General features: G+C 40.2%; 1 protein-coding gene across 9 annotated transcripts in view; it reads right to left on the bottom strand.

Moving 5' to 3' along the window:
• Window positions 1-15,197: 15,197 nt before the first annotated feature.
• Window positions 15,198-22,575, bottom strand: part of ROBO2 (roundabout guidance receptor 2) — a 476,615-nt gene continuing 469,237 nt past the window's right edge. For all 9 annotated transcript variants that reach the window (XM_040582899.1, XM_040582900.1, XM_040582903.1 and 6 more), the window contains one exon: window positions 15,198-22,071. In XM_040582899.1, the coding sequence (XP_040438833.1) occupies window positions 22,070-22,071 (2 nt within the window). In that variant the 3' untranslated portion in view covers window positions 15,198-22,069. The remainder of the gene's footprint in view (window positions 22,072-22,575) is intronic.

Raw genomic sequence — 22,575 nt, 5'->3', positions numbered from 1 at the left:
GCTTAAGTGAAGTTAAAAACAGAGTTCCCACTGCAAAACCAAAATCTCCTCATGTGACATGTCACACCATGAGACAGCAGAGCAGGAAAACAGACATTTAAAATAATTTTGGGAAAATACATGTCTTTTCATGGAATAGATTATATAAAGAGCAAACCTGAAGACCTGTAATGATTTGTTTTATTTATAGGACTCTCAATGCGGAATCTTAGACCCCTTGATTCAGTAAATCATATCTATAAATTGAAAATCTTTCAGTGTTTTCCTGAATTTTGTTTACATTCACTACATATATGTGTTTTGTTCTTCATAATCTATAATCTCTCTTTTACTGAGATTACATGAAAATGAAAATACAATCTTGTGCTTTGTGGCACTCACTCTGTTAAGTATAAAAATGTCTGTGCTATGAGAAATGTATCTTCATTATGATTTCATCACGAGAGAAAGCATTATAGTGGGAAAGTCTTTCATCTAGAGCTGCCCTGAAACTGTGAAGTTTGTATTACAATTTCAAACTGAAACCTAATTTCTGTACCTATTATGACTCACTAGATCAGACATCATTTCTAACATGTTATGATCTGGAAATAGCTCATGAGATGCAATAGCGGCAACCACGGACCACTCTTCGTGTGTGTGTGTGGTATGTACTTTGTGTGGTTTTGTGTGTAGTATTTGTGTGTAGTTCTGTGCAGTTGTGTGTATTTGCTGAATCACGGCAAGCCTCCTCTTTACTGAGCCGCGGTGTGTGCGTCACTCTGCAGGGTGACGTACCACACCGGGCAGGGCGATTTATGCTTTTAGAGCAAAAGAAGCCAGGCTGCTCCTGTGGGCCTCAGCATGCAGTGTAAACATTCAGCAGGGTCATTTGGTCATGCTTGGATGGTTAGCCCATGCTGAAGGCCATCCTGTTGTTTTCATCTCCATTATAGCTGGCATGCCTGCCCTTCTGATTACAGACCTTACAGTAACTCTTCCATCTGGTAAGCCACGAAAATAGAATACGGTTTACCAAGCCCTGTCTCACTGGAGCAATTTGCACTCTTGCAGGTCTTCCCGCTGAAACCGTCGGATCTACTCTCATGACTTAAGGTCACACTGAAAGACTGAGGCAACTGGAGTCTTAATATCTGGTGTTTTAGAAAGCACTCAGAACACTGCTTGATCACTGCTAAAATAATGTTTGCAAGGGAGCTGCATGTAGCAGGGAGTAACAAAACCAGCGAAGGAGATAAACACACAGAAGGGAAGACAAAAGTACGTGCCTCCTAAGGCACAATTAGCAGTACACAAAGGCAGACAGCAGTGCCTTGAACTTGCGTCCTTGCTAATCAAGTGCATTCTATGTGATACAATTGGCTGGCTGCAAATCAGAACACAGTAGATGGTCGCTGCCAAGGTTTGTTGTTTTAATGGAAAAGCATTGTAAAGAGATTTCAAATGGTGGCACACTGTACCATCTCCTCTTGCACAGAGTTGCTTTGTGAACATCTTGCAAAAGATAGCAGCACATTTCAGCTTTAAGTCAGAACACTGGGAGAAATGCCAGGCTAGCCCAAACCAAGTTGGTTACCTACATCACTTCCAGCAGATGTCCTAAGCAGTGTAGGTGCTGGTAAGAATGGAACATGATTAGAATACGCCTTCGGGAACAGGAAAATGGCCCGTTCCATACATATACATACAAAACTACATTAAAAGAATTGTTCAATGGACAGTACTAGGATTGCTAACTGTATCACTAAACTGACAGCTTTCCTCTTTAAATGGAGTTCAGTGTTCCCTTTGAACATCTCTAGTTTTGTCTGGTCTATCTGCTTTGCCTCCACCCTCTCCATTGTGGCTTCCAAAACCTAGAGCTGATTCCAGCATTCATTACCCACCACAGCTTCTGTAAGTTTTTTCTTCTGGTGCTTGCCCTGCTCTCTGCCTTCCTCCTCCCACCGCTCTGACAACTCATGGACATCTCAGCCCCAGGTTTCTTTCTTCTGCCCCAGTTCCCCACTGGTTCTTTTGGAAAGTACAGCACTCTACCCCTTCAGAAATCTGTTTAGCTTGTTCACCCTGGCAGTAGCTGAGGCAGCCAGCACACCTCATCGTCCAAGGAAGAGCAAGTGGGTCAGGCTGGTCCTTCTGCCCCTGTGACAGGCAGTATCTAACTAGGTATAGCCTTTATGATGTTCTCTTGAGGGACCTAAGAGAAGATCAGCTGTGTCTACTGTGGGCAGTATTTTCAAATTTTTTATAAGACATATGCAGACAAACCTCTCAAGGGAAAATCTGCATGTTTTTTGAGCAGGCTGAAAAAAGAAGCATTGATGATGAAAATGTCACCCTCAGTGTCAAATGGATGAGGGCACTTACACTGTTGCAGGCATAGGTGGCCAGATTTCATTTTTTGTAGTGGAGAGCCACCCTTTTTTCTACGCCCTCTTTTTTTGAAATAGCATAACAATGTTGCGATACTCCCCATCGTCTATATCACTTGCATTGTACTATGAACTCACAGCACATATTAATATCACCTGCACTACAGGATCAAGTGCCTTAGCTGGCAAAGCAACTGTTGTTCTGGCCCATAACAAAGGCATACATAAATGGTTAAGAGTAACTGTGAGGACCCAGATACAGTTAAATTCACCTGTAATTATTCCTCACCTCCAAAAGACTGTGGCACTTCTTTTGAGGAGGCTGTGGCAAAGGGCTGTGGGGAAGCTCTGCAGTGGGAAAGATGCTCTCCTTTCCCCCTGCCCTTACGGTGACTTTGGTACCTCCCAGGGGTAAGTAAGGCTGCTGCAGGTCTCCTGGTGAGGGAGTGGGACTGGCTCTGTAGATGGCTTCTTCTCAGTTATTTGACAGGTTGCCAAAATTACCCTAAGGAATCCAAGCAAAATAAGTTGAAATGAAGTACTATAAATGTATAATGGCATAGAGTTTTATCAGGTAAAGACAGGCCATTTTGTATAGCCAAGGGGCTTTCTTCCTCCCAGATTTCAAAGGTCTCCTGTGAACAAAAGCAGTAGCAAGCTGCTTAAAGAAAGGTTATACACATGTAAAATGCAAGCTTAGGAAACTTTGCTATAGGAATCATTCCTGGCTGCCACTAAGATTCTAAATATACTATTCTTTGTGTGTGAATTTTACATATGTTTTAGTTAAAAGAAAGGTCACACTGTGAGTTTGCTGAATTTTTACATTTCTGGATGTAGTGGATTCCAGAGATGTAAATTCTTCTTTCAAAATACTGCCAACTATCACTTTTTTTTTTTTTTTTTTTTTTCCTGAAGGATCAGCATCCATGGCTGTTTCCAGCTGATAGCTACAGATCACTGCTGTTCGAACATCACTTGATCTACTGAAATGGTACTAAGTGAACACAGTTGATGATTTTGTGGAGTTCTACTTGTCTGCTCCGGTTGAAAGCTAGTTGTCTGCTTCACTGGAGATATAAGCTGAAACAGCTGATCAAAAATGAGATCTTATTTGAATAGTTAAACACTGTCTTCATCTGAGCATTAACTAATTTGCATGGCAAAATTCCAATTTACCATCTATCACTTAAATGACAGCTTGTGAAACAGTAGTTCAGCATTCTTCATTTGCGGTGTTAGGTTTCTATTCAAATCAGGAGAGGAAACATATGTGGAGTGTGTGTGTTGGGGGCAGGCACTGTAAAACACACAGAATGCATACTTAGCACCAAAAGCATTAGATATAAAATACAGACTATAAACACAGAAATTATTCTGTTCCATTAAAAAATCCCAACCACCACCAAAACCCAACTGTTTGAACTGAACAAAAACAATAAGCACTGTGTTAAAATCTTATCTGAATCCATAGGATCCGAGGAAAATCCAAATTTGCTTCCTTGAGTGTAATGGCAGCATCCCACGGAGTTGTTCCTTAGAAACTACAAATGTGCCACAGAGAAGAGATCTACCCATTTTCCTGGAATGCAAAAAGAATTTTGCTTGTTCCTTGGTTTGGGGTAGCTTAAGCACCAAGGAAGCTGCTCCTGGGTAAAACCCAGATTAAGAGCTAATCCAAAATCTGTCATTATGCATTCGCCCATTGATGCTACCAGGTGTGTAGGGCCCAGACACTTGATGAGCTCTCCTATCTGAAAACGCTATCTTTGGGGAGTACGTGTGTCCATTACAAAGTCAGCGAGTTTTAAATCTGTAAATTGATGGCTTAAAATAGGAGCAATTTCAGGAAGCGGGAGCACCAGTGGCTGAAGCACTGTTGCGTTCAGGCTATTACAGCAGAGCTGCTGGACACCCCTTGGAGGGCTGCTCACAGCCAGGAGGTTAATGCAGCTTTCTGTCTGTCAACACAGGTTTAGAAAAAGACATATTTTGACTTCAGGGAGGTTTTAAATTGTTATTTTTGCTGTAGGGATAATCTAAATATATTGCTACTATGTTCCATTTCAAGGTTAAGCAATACAAACAAAACTCCCTCTGAAACATACCCTCATCACTGTTCCAAGCACTTCTGCTCCCTCCTACATCCCATGGCTCCCATGACGTACCTCAGTTTCACGCTATAAAGACATTCATGGTATCTCACAGTTCTCACTTTATTTCAGACATTTTAAACTCAAGAAGAAACTTGCAGAAAATATTAAGGTTTCAGCACTGTGGGGATGCCATGGGAAGCCAAGCAGCTCTACAGGAGGCTGGTGCAGAGTGGCACAGACATAACTGCTCTGCATCACTTGATCCCAAGGACAGGGAATCACTGGTCTGCGATGCAGTTACCAGTGCCGATGGACCTAATCCAGATCCCTAGCACAAGCCACTTTGTACACCAAGGCAGCATATCCCCACTTCTGTATGCAAGTCACAAGCAGAAGCCTCCCAAGAGCCTCTTTTTCCTTGTAGAAATAAATGCAGCCTTTCCCCAAACCAGATCCTAACCATTAAAGCCAGACCTCTTTGGTTACTCTTGTGGGTGATTCTTCAGCGCTAGCAGGTGCTCAGCATCCTGCGGGAGGTGGAAACAAAACCGCTTTTTTTTTTTTTTTTTTTGGAAAAATCAAACAGGTTTGAAAACTTTGACTTGCATTTCCACATAAGAAACTAGACACGCCACTTCTGTATCCCAGCTCCTGCTCTGAGCAGAATAACAGATTTCCACCAATGTGCCCTGTGTGGCAGCCCATCATGTGCTGCTGTGGTTGGGGGGGTCCTTCCCCCAAGGACTCACTGCTGGCCTGAGCACAGCAACCCAGCAGTTCCTGCCCCCAGGGTGATGGTTTAGCCATGCAATGCTAAGCCAGCTTCTCCTGCCTTACAGCCCTGAGATGATAAAGCAATCTCCTCCTGCTGCTGCTCCTAGCTCGGTCTGGCCCAATGGTCTAGCACGGCACGTTGCCCATGGCCACCAACAGTGTGTGTGCAGTGGGCTCCCTTGGGGCTTGTGGCCTGGAGTGGGCAATGGGAGCTACAGGGCCGGGTGGCTCCTTCCTCCGGTCTCCAGCTCCTGGAGGGAGTCTGGACCTGGTCTTTAAACTCTTAAACGTGTGTTTCTTTTAAACAACACCAGGTATAAATAGCAGAGGATGGGTGCAACCGATGTCTTTAATCACACAGGTTTTAAATGCCAGTGACACATACTGGTGAAACTGGGCTGCCATATGGGAGCACTCTAGAAACTCGTTGCCATGTTCACACATGCTATGGTGTCACTGGTCTTTTAGAAGTGGGGATAAAATGGCCTTTCAGGCATTTTCATAACTAATTAAAGACATGATTTTACAAAACCCACCTCTGCACAAAAAGCTAACTTAGAACTGGATGCAAATCACAATCCCAAGTTAAATTCTGTTGAACAACACAGGATGATCAACATTTACCTGTTTTGTACGTAAAATACTGAATTTGGCATTGTATTTATTTTGATGTGTCAACCTTCCCCACCTCATCCACACCAGCAGATCATTATGAGGAACATGCGAGTATCTCATGCCAGCACTACTGCAGTAGGAAAATTCTGCTGCGTGTGCGTGCGTGCTGGAATGTGTCTGCTTCCAGTAAGACATATATTAAAAAAATTAAAAACATGTGTGAGAAAAAAATCTGTTCTTTAAGTCTGTGGTCACATTTTGGTCTTTTCATTCTTGCGAGACACATTTGGAAAGGAAATTAAAAAAGCAAAGCCACATACACACAGATGAGGGAAAAATTAGTTTAGATGTAAACATATGACCCTCAAAGAGCAGATGGAAAAAAACATACTATCCTTGCATTCGCCTCTGTAAATTTAACCATTACTTACAATTAAACAAGTAATCACAAAAATACACAAAAAGCATGCTATGTTGAGATGCTCTTAATGCATCAGGAAGACACTTGTGTTCTGTAGGCTGTTTGCTTACAAAGAGAAACTGCTGGCTCTTCGGGCTTTTCCCAGAGGAGATGGGCATTTTGCCAGTGTTTCATTTTCAAGTGCCATTGTTCACCTAGGGCTTTAGCAAAAAAGCTTTTGCTTATTTATTACTAATCCTAGCCTAAGTAATGATAATTTTTAATCCTTTTACATTTTAAAACAAATTTATCAGACAATGACACCAAACACAATGTCCCCCAAAGCTCTGGCATTTATTTTTTCATTTAATAGGTAATTCTATAATTCACACATCCATGGATTGCTTTATTGGTTCACGAAACCTGCTTCTATGAACATTCCTTTGATAAATTATAAGTCTTAGGTTGTGAGGACTCTTTTCAACATGCTTTTGTTATAGTCTTGAGAACACAGTAACAAGAGAGGAAGAGTGTTTATTGCATACTTTACCCATCTGTCTGTGGATCTTTGTAAAATGCTGGTGTATTCATATATTATTCAGACTTGGTATGTATTAGACAGAATTAATATTTTTTAAATAAGTAATACAACCATTTTAATAATGTAGAGTAATGCCACATTTTCCAGCTTGAGAGACCCAGTATAATCCTTGTTCTCAACACCAATGTCATTGGTCTAATTGTCTGTGCTTGGTCACGAAATGCTCAAAACCAAACAAGTATGGATGCCAGATGTCATTTTACACATTATAAAAACTCCTGATCCCTCCATTTTGATGATTAATGTTCTATTATCAGTAAGTGATGCTGTGAATATCAGCTGCCTACTTGTGTAACTTCTCTAGCCTTGCATACAATGCTGCCAGTCTGTAATCTAGGCTATGAGACAAGTTACAAGCCGTTTCACTAGTTTGGTGTCAATAGAAAACACTTGCCAAGCAATTTGGAATATACACGCATGAAGAGTTGTTTGGACTTCTCAGAAGGGTTAGAATGAGAGAATTGGTGTAACAACTAATACCAGCAACAAATTAATCTATTCTTCAACTTCAGCTAGTGCAACTCCCTAGAAAACAAACGGAAAAAAAAAATCCCTCTACCTACTTACATATAATATTTTGGCAGATTATTTAAACACTTCATAGAAAAAGAGATTTCCTTGTGAAATCTCTAAATTCCTAGCTAGCGGAGTCAGAGGATGAGAGCACCCCAGAAACTGTCAGTGCAATTTTGTGGTTCCAGTCTATACAGAAACCATAAGCTTATGCTTGAAGATGGAAAATGAGAACATGGCAAGTCTATACCAAAACGTATTTTGTTATCTTTGCACCAGGAAGTAGGCTTACTTTTCAGCATCACAAGCAATGAAAATCAAAAGGTGAAACTTTTCCATAACTCACAGAAATTGAGACAAAAAAACCATGGAATTAAGAAAAGGTGTCACTGGGGGTAAAAAAAATAATCTGGCATATGGGACAAAGAGAAGGAGGTCCAAAGTTTCCTTTTTTCCAAGCCCCTGACAGCCTCTCAGACCCCCAAAAGCCAGTATCTTCTTCCCCTCCTTGTTCTACAGGCTTACCTTGGCTGCCTCTCTGTGAGCAACATGAAGGAAGGGAGAAGTTGCTTTGAGGCTTTTCCACCATATCCAGCTTTACAGATACAGGCAAAACACACCGGAGACATTGATGGGGACCTGCAGAAGCTGCTTTTTTCCAGGCAAACCACAGAGGGGTGTAGAATTTAAATGAAACAAACCCAAACCCTAGCATTTACTGTCTCAGTGTCACACAGAACACAGGGAAGTTTGCATTCACTTCCCCCCTCCCCAAGAGGGGCAATCAAGCAGTCAATATATAGAAGCACACCCAGCACCCTGTAGGCTGTCCCCATAACACCTCCACTCCCTGCATGGCCCTGCTCATAGTCATGGTACTCTCAGAGACCCAACTGTCATGTGGTCACCAGCCGAAATAAAAGCAGTGCCCCAAAATGGGGATAATTGGCCTGCTGATTCTGTCAGGAGATGAGAACAACACTTGCAGCTGCACTTGAAATCACCTGGATTAAAAAATGATCCTAATTTTCTCTCCTTTACAGTTAAACCAGTAGACTAAACCATACTGGTAAGGTATACTGTCTTTGCAAAAATTCACTTCCTTTTCAATTACATTTAATTTCCACTTCATCCTTCCCTTATATTTATTCCACAAACAAGCCATTGTGCTATTAATGATTCAGAGCTCCCCAAATCCATAAGCTTTATGGATTTTATGTCAAAGTGGACTCATAATACTTTAATGTGGAAAAAGAACACTATTTTACTGTACTCACTTCTTACACTACCCAGCCAATAACACTGTAAGCAGTTCAAAATCTTTCTGTAACAGCACCATGGAGATTACAAAAAAGAAAGAGGCATTGCCAGCCTCCTCTGCCCCCCACCTCTCCAAAGGATTGATGCTTTCCTGCAAGAACTTCTTAAGGAGCTAGCACGTTAGTAGCAAATTGCTAATTCCTCTCTGATGGTTATACACCTACATACAGGTGTAGAAAATCCTTTAACATTTTGTAACAAGCAGAAATCAGGTAGATGATAAAACAGGGCTATCAGTCACTTTAGCAGTCAAGTGAATTTGATTCTCTTCATTTTCCTGTAGACATCTAGTTTGCCATGTGCATGCTCAGAGATTTAGCTATTCACGTATTAGAATGACATATTTAAAGTAGTGAAGTTGGCATTAGCAATGCAGATGGAGGAACAAATGATCTTGGAAAATTAGACAGTGGAAAAACTGGTATTGGAGAGTAGCACGAGAGTTGGGAATCCTAGACAAAGCAAAGAAAAAGGGTATTAGAGAGGAGGCAGAATGGGGAAAGCAGAAAGACATAAGTTAGAAAAAGAAGGAAAAACTGTGACAGAAGAAAAGACTGGAAGATGGAGTAAAGAATCTAAGGAAAAGCTAAAGTGAAAAGACTAAGATTAGCAGCTAATAGAAACATTAAAATGTTCAGATAGCAGCATTTCATTGACGCTGATTCGTAAGGAATGCGTTATTATGTACAAAGTTGATGCCGTTTTTTCACAGAATAACTTACTGGGGCCATTGTCCCCCCACTTCTCCAGCTGTGCCAATCACTTGCTGTTAGATTAAGATACCTAAATGCCTGCTCATACCAATCAGTTTAAGCTCTATTATAACCACACAGGCACATGCACAGCAAAGTGCTTCAGTGACTGCCTATGAGATAAGGAAATTTTGTAAAGGAAAGAGTAAGACCGAGGAGGGGGAGAGGAGGGATACGGGGGAAATCTCTGAGAAAAAAGGAGACATATTCAAGAGACATATTCAAGAGACATCAGTCTCAAAATTAGAAGCTCATTAATTTTCAGCTAATTTTCAGTCTCTGTGGAGATTTACCATATGTGACAGCTACTCAGCCTTGGAGTCCGATTAGAACCGTTTTCCAGCTACTAGTCTAAATTACTACTAGAAAGCCTCATCATTTTCAGCAAAGTTTGATGAACTGGTTACCCTTTAACAGTGATGTTTTGTGCACTAAATTGCAATTGGCCTGCTATTTTTCTCATATCACTGCTGACAGATGAGCCCGATTATCATCCGAGATCCACCTTGCTCATGCTCATTTGGACAACAAAGATAGCAACTGAACTGAAAGAAAATTCCAGGGAAAAGTAATTGAAGACAGATTAAAAATTTCAATAGATTTTCCTGGAAATTTGCCCACAAAGCATATTGTTTACATATCCACCTCTATCCAGAAGTTTGAAAGCATATCCCAGGATGCCTGCTGTTAATGGTTTAGCCCTACCCTGGCCAGGATTCTCACAAAACTCCCAGATGCTCCAGGCCAAGACCAATTTGTCAATGCCAGGTAGTATGATGATTTACGACTACAGCCGCGTGAGGATGCCGGCTCTGTTCTGTCTCTCCCTAACTAGCTGTGTTGAACCGAAGCCATTCCAAATCACTAGCTGGCTACGCAGATGCACGTTCAGAGAGGGCTGAAGTTGTTTGTGGAATTCCCAGGTACAACCAACATCAATGACTTTGTAGTTAAAGGACAATTTTGGAAGAGAAAATATGAAATTTTTCAAAGCTGCATCACACTTCGGTGAATATAACACATCAAAGAGGGAGCTAGACTTGCCTAGGAGAAGTGAAAAAGCTTCTCAAAATTAAAATTTATTTGGTCAGGATTTTTCATGTCACACAAGGTACCAAAGGAAAGAACATCTGAACAGGACAAGATACACCTGTAAAAGAGGCAACAGCCATCTTAACGTGTACATAAAAGTGGGCAACATATAAGTGATTCTGCTCATTGCTCATGCAGGGGGAACATTCAGGCTCTGATTTCCTTTATCCAAAAAGCAAAGAAGTCATGTGCAAGCTGTAGGAGGGGCTGAGAGCATAAAATCATACCTTTAAGAAAAAAAAAAGAAGGAAAAAACCCCGACCACCTGAGGCTGAAAATGTTAGGAATAATGAATCTAGTACTAAAATAGGGATACATTGCAAATGTTAGAAGGAAGGTCCAAGTAGTTTGTGTGAGCAGCATGGATAGATGTGCTCTGAGTAATACCACTTGTTTGGGACTGCTGCAGGTAAGATCGTGCTTAATGTATATGAAAGGATAAGGATCAGGTCCTGTCTGGCAGTGACTTAATGACTGTATCAATCTGTTTCTCTGAAGGAAACCTTAATTTGTTTTTCTGAATACGAAATTTCTTTTTGGAGAGCTGTGAAGATTGGCAAAAGTTCTATAAAAAGAAAAAGGAAATATAGCTTCTTTTAGCAGCATTGACCAATTGTTTTTTGTTGTTTTGTTTTGCTTCCCCCCGCCCCCAGTGCAGCCGTCCAGGAGTGCTTTATCAGCAGGGTTATGCTGATAATTGGCTACACCTCAAGTTAGATGAACCTAAGTCTATTGCAATGTGGACTAGAAAGCAAAAAAAAAAAAAAAAAAAAAAAAAAAAAAAAAAGAGAAGGGACGGGGACAAAAAATACGTTATTAGCATTTAGCATTTCTTCAATATCACAGAATCCACTAACAGGTCAAAGTTGTAATAATTGCATTTCAAAATAATAAAATCAGTGCTGAAGAATGATGAAACAACAGCTACCACGGCTGCTTCAGGTGTTATGATACCATTATAGCACAAAAGCCTTATTATTCACTGTAGTTCTTTCCTAGCATGTCTTGACCACCTGTGACAAGTATTTCTGAATCTGTGCACAGTCAAAACCTCAAATTAAACCTGACAAACACAGAAAGTGTTTTAAGCTAACTTGTCCTCCCTTTGCAGCTGCTCATTATAAAGCGACCTACTCTTTTCGTGTCCTACACGACTCACATCCCTGTAGATTGTGTTTATTGAAAGCTGATAGTTACAAGTGCTGACATTTGCCAGGTTTTATATACCAGGGAATAAAAATAAGAAGTATCTGACAAACAAAGACATTGTAAATAACATGAGAGACCCTTACTAAACCTGCACACTGTATGAATACTGAGAAAATTAAGTTACCTTACTTTCAGTAGCTCTTTGTGGTGCTCAGTTCCCATTGTATGAGTGCTATTAGAAGTGCAAGCACATAACTGCATATATAATGTCAAAGCCATCCACATTATAACAAGGTTTCATATGTTCCATAATGAAGACTTCATCAGAGAGTGAAAATTATTGGCTCCCCTGTTGATGACTTTTACAAAAATCTTAAAAGTAGAAGGTTTGCCAGCTGGATTAATCTTCCTGTGCACAGTCATTTATGAAGCTTTGAAATTTTAACCATTGGCAACAATGCTACAGTTGAAAAAACTCCAAGAATATCAGTTCAATGACAAACAATGGTCTGCTAAATAGAGACATGCCGTCCTGACAGCTCTGCTTCAGCTATATGGTATGATATGTGCCAGCAAAAGCAGAGAAGACATTTTGTAGCATCATAAAACTGCTTCCAAAAATGAGCACCCTGCAGCTATTAGAAACTGCGTGAGAATCACCAAATGTCAGCCTCATGCTCAACAACATTCAATTTAATAAATGGATTTAAGAAAGTGAACAGCATAAGATGCTTCAGAACACCCTTAAGACTACCATGATAATATTGAGTGTTTCAGAAAAAAAAGCAACTGTTCACTGCAAAAAAAACACACACACCCCCCAAAAAAAAAATAAAGACGGAGAATTTTGTGTCTCATTTTTGTTCCCTGGGACCAATTAAAAGTATTCTCTCATTATTATTGAGAGCACTAGGAACAGTATACAATTGATAATCAATTGACTGACACATCCTAGTATTGATGGTCAAAGGCTTGCACTGAGGACAGTCCCACATCATTCTGGCAGTTAACATCAGTTTTTTCCTGAAATTTTATTTTCTGAGGCAGGTACTTACATTTATCCAAATCTAAAAAGATGGACCGTGGGCACAAGGAGTATTTCCGTATGCCAAATCCACAATGTGCTACAGAACTGGGTGGGAAAAAAAGTATTCTTTTTTGTCCTGAAAACTGTTGTTGAAACACTGTATGTCTTCTTATTCTCCCCTCCGTTTCCTTTTCTTCTCCTTGCCCTCCATTCCTGTGGCTGCTCCACCTCTGAGCGTGACCAGTGAGGCGAGATGAGCCGAGGACGTCAGCAGGCCCAGACATCCCTCCACCAAACATCTCCTGGCTTATGCCAAACAGAGACCAAAGCAGAGGAAGCCTCAAGTACTCACTGAGTTTACTTAGCTTTTACTAACTTTTTTTCTTTTTCCAACACTGCTGCTACTGCTAGAAAGGCATGTAAGATTTACTTGTCCTTCAAAAGTCCACATATTGGTCCAAGCAGGAGTTTCTGATCAGAGCAATTGAGTTTCAAAGAGAAGTTTCTTCACTCAGACAGCTTTACCAGGAGTATTACAAAATGCTGTAATTCTACAATCCAATTAATTAAAGTAGCTGCAGAGGTACTGAAAGCTTTTGCCTTCACCTAAAGTACAAGGGTACTCACTGGATCTCAGAGGTCTAGTACTTCTATCGCTGGTTTCCAATGAAGTAATTGACATCAGTTTCTATGAAAATTAGGCCTCCTAAATCCCTCAATAACATCAGAAGTGTAACATGTGAGCAACCCAAAGCTGAAATGGGTACCTGTTCTCTTTCATGGGCCCGCATGAAAGCGTCAAGAATATGAAAATACAGAAAGGGTTGTTTTCTGAATATTCTTAGTCAGCAATAAGTGCTTGTGAAAACACTTGGGATCTGGGTAACTCCCAAAAGATCCCAAAGCTCATATGGACTATGGTAGAAGGGGACTCAAAACCCCGTGTTTGGAAACAGTTTTTTTACACACACAAACATTCACGTACAGAAAATCAGAGTATGCTGGATGTCCTAGGGCTGTAAGGTACACAGAACAGAAAGGCAGTCCCTTTGATGGGCAAAAATCTGCTCCTATGCTACAGACATTACCCTGGAAACTAATAGTTCATCTTGATTAAAGAAAAAGTTAAAATTTTACTGCAGATTTCACCAGACCCAAGATTTACTCACTGGTTGTCACTCTTCAGAGTTACTATTTCAGACGTTTTAAGATACAATCCTGTGCTGCTATTATTAATATGTGCACATTGACGCAGAGAATCACTTATGGCACAGCAGACATGGGTTGTGACCCACAACCCAAATCCTTCTGCAACTGTGATCCTTCACCCTGGGTTTCTCAGGCTCTGCATACAGGGCTGAAACACCCAAATCGAGACTCATCCATGGCTCTCCCTTAACTTACAAATGCTCTAAAGGCACCCAATGACCTAGTTTAAACTTAAACCTCATAGTCCACATAGATCAAACATAAAAGTGAACTTGTATAAATCTCTAAGTGTGACATGTCTAAGACAGCTTTCTGGGCAAAGAAGGACAAAAATAGAAAAGCCTCATTATATGCCTGACAACAAGGTAGAAAATATGTAGATGAAGTTTATGCCTGATGGGGGAAAAAAGAAGAGAAGGCAGAAGGGGGTGGGTAGGCTAAAGCTGGTTGAATCCTGTGACACGAGTAAATGGAAAAGGTTTGTTTATCAGAATCTGCCGTTCACTGGGAGATTTGGGGGACTGGGGAGGAAACAGCAGAGTGAGATTTATTTTAAGCACAAACCGGATTGGGTGCCTGTCATTTTAAGATTGGGAGGGAGGGAGACAGGTCTGCAGTAGCTCAGGAGAAGAAAGTGTTTCAGGCAAGTGGTGATTAATTGTGCTCTGCTATGCCACATCTCTTTCTATTAAACCTTAGATAGCCAAATCTGTTTCCTAATTGTTTCTGTGTTTCAGAGTCTTCCTTTTGTCTGGCATTGGAGTAGGCAATTTCTATGCCATCAATACCTCATTAAGGGGCCTGGGATGTGAAATGACTTGTTTTGTTTTTAATTTTGTTTTCCAGGCTTTTTGCTACATTTTATGACACGGCATTTTTTGTTTGCTTGTTGCGCTCCATTTATTCTCTGGCATTCCCTTTCCCCAGGTTATAGCTTTATTTGTTTCTTTGCCCGTTGGCACTTGAGGTGTATGTAAATTATTGTTACATGCTTCACCATCACCACCTATTGCTCTTCATTTCCTCTAATGACATTCTCATCTGAATGCTGGTTGCCTGCTCAGGTTGTACATGTGTAGAAAACAACTTCAACTCATCCGTGAGGTCTTCTTTTTTTTCTTTCCTCCCCCTCCCCCCCTTTCCCTATTGCAGTTTGCCTCAGACTTGCATTCCTGAGGCAAGGAATACAGCTGCGTGCTTCCTGCCTAGGGCAAAATGCTGCTGCCACTAGTGCAAGTAGCAGCTTAGAGGAAAAAGGAAGGGCATTCACACAAATAGCTAATCAAAGGGGTTTTAATGACACTCATTAGGAAAGAAATTCATTAACAAGCCAGCACATGAACATTCCCTGAAGGGAGAGTGATGTTATTGGTCACATCAAAGTCCCCACCTGACTAACACCTTTATTGCTGTTCATAGTAAGGCCAAGTTAGCAGCAAAATCAGTCGCATTCAGTTCCTGCCAAGGAAAAAAGTCAGCAAACGTGGTCATTGAAACTGGATCAATTCTGTTTTACCAATAAGAATGGCTTTTCAGCTTTTCACAGGGATGTGTAGTTTAGCACCCACCACTGATGCTTTCGAATTTGTGCATTTTTACATTTCACAACTTTCATTCTCTCCCCTGCTCTTTCTCCTTTTGTCTGGATACCTCTGTCCAAACTGGTACCCAAGGTAGTGCTGTAGCCCCACGAGACTGCAAACCTCAGATGGCTGGATGCCAGTCCCCCTTTTTGAAACAGAAGTCTGCAAGAGGCAACCTCATTACGAGGTGCAGTGGGAAGCCATGCTCAACTGTAGGCAGATCACTCACCCAGACAAGGCATCAACCCAGGCACACCAGGGCTTACACCGCTACTCAGGATAGACACAGCCTCTGAGCATCAGAGCCATTTCCAACTTGCAGGCATGTAACTGCCTTTTTCTTTTTCTTTTTTTTTTTTTTATGCTCACACCATTACTTACCTACAAAAGGGACTCTGTATTTTTCTGCCAACTCATTCCTAGAGATTAGTATTGGTATCTTGGGATGCCCATTTGCTCTGTAAAAATTAGGTTTTTAAATAGACTCAACCAGAAATCTCACTTTTATTGCACCGCCCTGATACAGCAGAGCTCAGTTATTAGAACAAATTGGAGCAAGCCGCTTCCTGGTTGTTATACCCACATAATTACTACAGGCTGGTACGCGAAAGCATGCTTCACTCTTATGCTTAGAGGCAACATCTCCATTCTGCAAGGACAGAGCAAGTTCTATTATGCATTTTACTGCCAAAGGAGGTCAATTAAGTTTAATTGGTTCTAATTAGCACTTGCTCAAGCTGTTATATTCTTTACCTGCATCCGAGTGGCTCTCCAAGTGCTGCACAATGGATTCCTGCTTTTGAACACAAAGGAGAATTACTAATGGCATCCTTGAAGGCAAAAGATGCACTGATCAGCATAAATGGGGAACAAATATCAGCACAAATAGTAGCAGGCCTTTGTAGAAAAGAAACAGAAACATTTCATCCCCACCTGGCTTTGATCAATTGAACTGAATGCAACTGTGCACCTTGTTGTTTAAAGTTATAACATGGGAAGTACACATGTAATTATTCTTTACCATAACTTCTTTACAGCTGAAAGATAAGTGCTGGAGAACAGTGCGGGGGGAGTATGGAGGGACAGTGTAGCAGCTCTGAAAAAATAAATTGATAATTTCAATGGTAGCTAACACAAAATACCAAGAAAAAGAAAAAAAAATCCTCAAACGTGCATCTGAAATGTTTTGTTTCCTATGATTGTTGCGGATTGTTATAAAAAGGTTTGTGTTTAAGTGACAAGTTTGCTTTTTTGGTGTTTTTTTGTTTTGTTTTGTTTTGTTTTCCATTCTGCTGCAGAGAGGAACAACCTCACTTGCCTAAATGTCAGCACAAGCCATTTCAGTCCTCAGGATGTGTGAAAAGCTGTCATCGAATTCAGGATGGTCTATGAGAGACTGAATGAGGATCACATGCCAGAAGAGATGCAGTGCTGAGATGCGCTCTAGGAACTTGTTTTCTGCTGGGGTCTTCCTGGGTGTAGCTACACAAATAAAGGCAGGCTAGAGAGCAACCTAGTCCTCACGCCAATGCTAGAGCTCAGAGCTAGCTCTCCCCAGATCCCCAAGTCCACATTCACAGCACGTAGGCATGGCCCTACATCTCCTCTTGGTCCCATGAGATGTCTTGAAGTCATACCTGTTATTTTGGGTAGAGGAGCAGCTGGCAGGGCAACAAGTCAGTCTGAAACAGGAGCAGGGAATGGACTAGAAACAGCAGAGCAGATGTTAGGGACCACTGCTCTGCTGTGTCCCCTGGTCTCCTCTTAACTGATAGGGCATGTATTCAGCCACTCAATGCATGCAGACCATTACGTGCCCCCCAACACCACTGCACCTCTTCTTTTCTCGCACCCTGCCATGCCAGGCACCCCAAATCCAGGGGACAGTAGCAGCACTGAGTGCACAGACCACAGCAGGACAGCACCGAGACAAGGACTGGGGAGGGTGGTCCCAAAATGTGACATCTGCCTGCCTAAGTGGTCCCAATGTGAACCACCACAATGCCTAACTCATCAGAGACCTTTCCTGCCATGAAAAACTCCATCCTCAGTGAAGCACCCTGCCTCTACACATGTGATGCCCGACAAGGTGCCTAGCAGAGGGATCCACTGAAACCTGCTAAGCCTGACACCGCGTGAGCTTCCCAGCTGGAGACTGCCGGGGTGCGAGCAGCCAGGGCTGGGGGCTTGTGCACCCTGAGCACACTCTACTCTCACCAACTTGGATTAACCACACATTTAAAATAAACTACCAGATTTAGCATCCTGAGGATCTAAGCCTTCTATGGGCTTTGGATAATTTGTTTTGGTCTGGAAACCAAAGCAATGAAGCTTACATGTATTATCAACTGTTCAGAATTACATATGAAACTGTAGTGGACTTGGCTGATTCTAAGCAGCGGATGTGTTCCTTGTTTTAGTATTACTCTTTGCCATCTTTCCTGCTATCTGAATGTACCTCCTAAATGAATTGTCCATTGCCCACATGACTTTCAAAAATAATTTATTGTTAGCTAATGTGTTCCAGACAGGTGGAACACAAAACGTGTTAAAAAAATAAAAACAAAATTAAAAAAGCCTCCCCTCAGAAAAAAAATGTCCCCCCCAGTCCTTACAAAAGAAGGCCAGATTTTTCCTTCTAGTGCCCCTGCTAAATTTCCACATGGCCATTAATCATAAAAACCCCAAACTGCATAAATCGTAGAAAAGCCAAAGGAGCTGCCTCTATTTTTATTGGGTTTTTTAAGTTCCTGCCAGAATCTCCTCAAACCCAATTACCTTTCCCCTGCCAGTTGTGAGGACTCTTTCTCAGCCTTAGTATACACCTCTTCTCCTGGCTGGCAATGTACGGGCTGAGGCAAGCAGAAACCAGTATATCATTATTTCAAACAGTCATGTCTTCCTTTCACACTGGTGCATAGTTACATCGCTATACTTAAAACGCTCCTTGCTCCTTTTCTTTTGTACTTTTCCCAAGGAATGGTGTTTCTGTTGTATTTCAGGTGACAATCAAAAGTTATTCAAAAGGTTTACTGACTTGAATAAGGACTTGAGAAATAATAATTAACAAAAAAGAAATGGCTTTTGTTTGCATCACTGAAATGGCTGCCCATACAGCAATACACCACTGAAGCACATGTAACAATTTATTATTCGGTCCTTCAGCCCTCCCATATTTAAGATTGAGCTGATATTCAAGGCAAAGATTGAGGAAAACTGACCTAGCATCTACCTATACATTTTCAGGATATTCTGTACTGGGTCGGCAGTAGCTCCACCAGTACAAAACCCCAAGTCCAAGGGTTCAGACCCAGTGAACACAGGTTTTACATGTCCACTACTTTATGGGCTTGAAGCAAAAGTCAGCTGTGCACTTGCAGTTGTTACTGCGCCTTGAGATAGCATGTCTACCAATGGAGGATGCATCACTAGAATAGCTGTAGCAGTGTAATTGCATTGGTACAACTATTCCCAGTATAGGCAGGACCTTAAACTGAAATCCCTATGGACAGGCAATGTTTACCACTGGCCTATGTATAAGAGAACTCTTAGCTTACTTAAAAAAACAGTGTACAAAATGTTTCTTGTTACCTGTAAGTGGACAGTGATGATTATAGCGCAGTCTATGTTATTATTGCCTGATTTTCCCAGTCTGGGTTTTCACATATTGACTCCTTACTCAAGGTCTTTTAACATAGATTTGAAATGTGAATATGTTTTATTTTTTCCCCAGTAAATATACAATACACACTTCAACAGTACTATTAACCAACTTTTTATGCCAATTAAACTTTGCTGCACTAACAATACCAATGAAACACATTAAGAGGTCATACTTTTTCGTGAACAAACTGTAGCCAATAAACAGGTTTTTTTTAAAAAAACAAATTAAAAAACAATTCTAAGTGCTGCCACAACATCCCTTTTCTTTAAACACATTATTCACAATAAATGTTTTCATTTTTTTTTTAAAAAAAAGAAGAATACTTCTCTTAAAATAGTAAATTAAATGGCATTTTAAAAAATATGTACTGTGGTTCATTGGAAGTACACTGTATAGAAAAGAGAGAGAGAAAAAAAAAAAGAAGAGACATCACCTGTAAGATAATGGAGACACTTTGCGATACACAACAACACCTTATGTAATATTGTAAGCAAATTATTAATGAACAAAAATGTACAGAAGCAGATGGACAAGTTAGTGATTATCATGGTACTGCACAGCTTTAATACTGACACACATTTACTTTCCAGTGGAAGAGATAAAACACATATTTGAAAGTAATTGAGATGGTTTTATCGATGTCTAATGATACCGAATTTTTGAGTAGAATATAGTGAGTAAGGTGTTCCACCAAAGCTCAGCACAAGCTTTCAAATTCAAAAGGGAAAAAAAAAAAAATCTACCAGTGACTGAGTTAAACACTTTCCAGAGAATTAAATTTGAATTGTACACTGAATAGTCTTCTCTTCATATGATAATACCAAAATCAGAAACATATGTATGTAAATATGATGTCTTCTTTATCTTGCTTGAACATTTTTGCACATTTTTAAGTAACGGATTTAACTATAATAGTTTAACAAGCAGGAAAACTACATATATTTATTGGTCACATATAGAAATAAATGCACACATTTTTTTCCTCAACTTTTTTGGTTTGCAACCTGCTAAATAACAGTCTTGACCTTAAGGAAGTTAACTAGCATGTTTTTAATATTCAATAGTGCTGAGTTATAGTTGATGGGTGTAGTGTTTTATCTTATCATGGAACAGGTTAATGAAATGAAAAGCAACACATATTTAGCATTGTAATTTACTTTTCTGAAATTCTGCCGTTACTAAAAATGTTCTTAAAACTGGTGAGCTCCAAGGCAATATATAAAACAACATAGACTGGTTATATGAAAAGGGTATTCAAATGGAAATTTGTGTTCATGGTCAGACAGCTAACAGAAATAAGCTGTAGGATGCAATATTTAAATTAAGCATCAAATGAGTGGGCTATCCACACACAATATTCTAGGAAAAGTTTGACAATTTACTCACTGAGATTTGAGAGGTACAGAAGATTTGGACAAAGTCATGAAAATTAATGAAGAGACAGGATGCTGTCATTAATGTCCACTTACAGAGTCTGGTTTATTCAAAAAGTGTATAAACATGCGTTATTTCCTCATCATATAGGGTTTGAAGCCACTCACTAAAACACAGGTCAAAGATTTTCTTTGCTTATATCCAACTTCTCGGATGTATTCTATTGCGAGAAATGTACTGAATGCAAGCCGAAAATAATTTGACCATTGCTTTCCTTCCAAACACTAAACATTTCACTACAAATTTAGTGGTTCCAACTTCAGCTCTTGTAGACTTCAGGTAACAGAACACAAAGGTTTGTTTAGACTGCATCAAAACAATTAATGTCATGAATTTCAGTGGTGCAGCTTTATCCTCTATTGTACTGTACATGTATTGGAAAGATGAAATAAAATACTCTGACATTTCAATTTTTTGGAAGCAGCCTGAATAGTTCTTAATAATAAATTGCATCCTTAACTAGTTACTAGGTATTCCTTGAGTTTATATTGTTTGTTTCTCCTGGGAAATCTCTGTCTTATATTTTGGGTTGGAGAAATTAATGGTAATAAATCTTTTAAAACCGCAATACAAAAACAGCTTTAGTGAAACACCTTAAGTTCTTTTGTTTGTAGCAAGGTTTGTTTTTCTTCCTCTTTACTTAATGGCATGGGATGGCTAAAAACAGATACTAAGGGCATCATTCTAGTGAAAGGGTCTAGGCCATCTCATGCTACCTTTAATTTTCATATTCACTCTTTAATCTCACACTTCCAACTTCTGACCCCTTCTTAAATAGGAAGAGCAACTCTGTTGCTTGCTTTTAAAAGATTTAACTCTGTCTCTAATGTCTTTACTGACATCAGTTTTGCCTGTCACTTTCTCATTTCTACACCCCAATGGAAAACCACCTAACATACTCCTTTACATCCAGCATTATCCAAAGTAGCTTACAGTATGTAAACCTTCTTCACACATTCAGTCTCTTTTTTCTTCATGTCATGAGGAGTAGAGTTTTGTGCTTATCACCAAATAAAATTGCAGTGCAAACTTTAAACATAAAAGTTACACAATTAAAAGTTAATATATGGCACCACAGCCTATTAATTCACATATAGTACAACAGACCAGTAAAAACAGACATGAATATGAACATAGCTAAAAAGAAGGTGAGCTTGCATAGCAATGCAACAAAAGAAATTATATACAGAAGGAAATCCTTTTCATCCTGGAGGGTGATTATTTTTTTTTCTTTCTTTTTTATATACTCCTGACAAGGAATAGTTTAAGGTGGATGGTGTATTAAAGAGAAGAACACAAGTAAAGTATCTGTGGGATATGTGTGGCTGTGTGTCTTTACATTGCATTTACAGTTCTTTTAATAGTACATAAATAAAGAAAATGTTCATTGCACTGTTTAGTGTCATCACTTCCATGAGTTCAGACCTGATGGTCCATCAGAGCAGCTTGCAATGTGTCTTCTCAACTACTCTATAGAGAGAAACAGAGAGAAAGAGGTTGTAATAAGGAGAAAAAAACCCACAAAACAAAGCCTATGGCAATATCACTGCATCACAGGATGAATATTCATTAGGTCGGGAGAAAAGAGTTAATTGCTTCTAAGATGAAAAGCAACGGATGCTAAAATTCAGCACTTACCAACACCACATCTAAGACAGCACATTTCCGGGTTAGGGGATCACCGTTAGCTCTCTTACAAGCTACTGGGCAATAAGTGTCAGGAGGTACTGAGGCTTTGACTGCAGCAAACAGGAGGCAGACATGCCAACAGCTACATCGCTTTTACTAGTAAACATAGCAGCATGCCTAAGTTGGTTGGGATGTTGGTGTACTACATCAAACAATAGTCAAACCTTTGGCATCTGGTACCACCATCACGTACGCAGCATTGAGATGGTTTTATACAAGGTTTAACAGATATTGAGTGATAATAGAAAACAGTTTGGAAACCAATTCCCCTGGCCTGGAAAGCTG

Source organism: Falco naumanni, chromosome 2 (genome assembly GCF_017639655.2).
Source record: "Falco naumanni isolate bFalNau1 chromosome 2, bFalNau1.pat, whole genome shotgun sequence".
In the NCBI taxonomy this organism is placed as follows: Eukaryota; Metazoa; Chordata; class Aves; order Falconiformes; family Falconidae; genus Falco; species Falco naumanni.
This window is presented reverse-complemented; position numbering and strand designations above follow the sequence as displayed.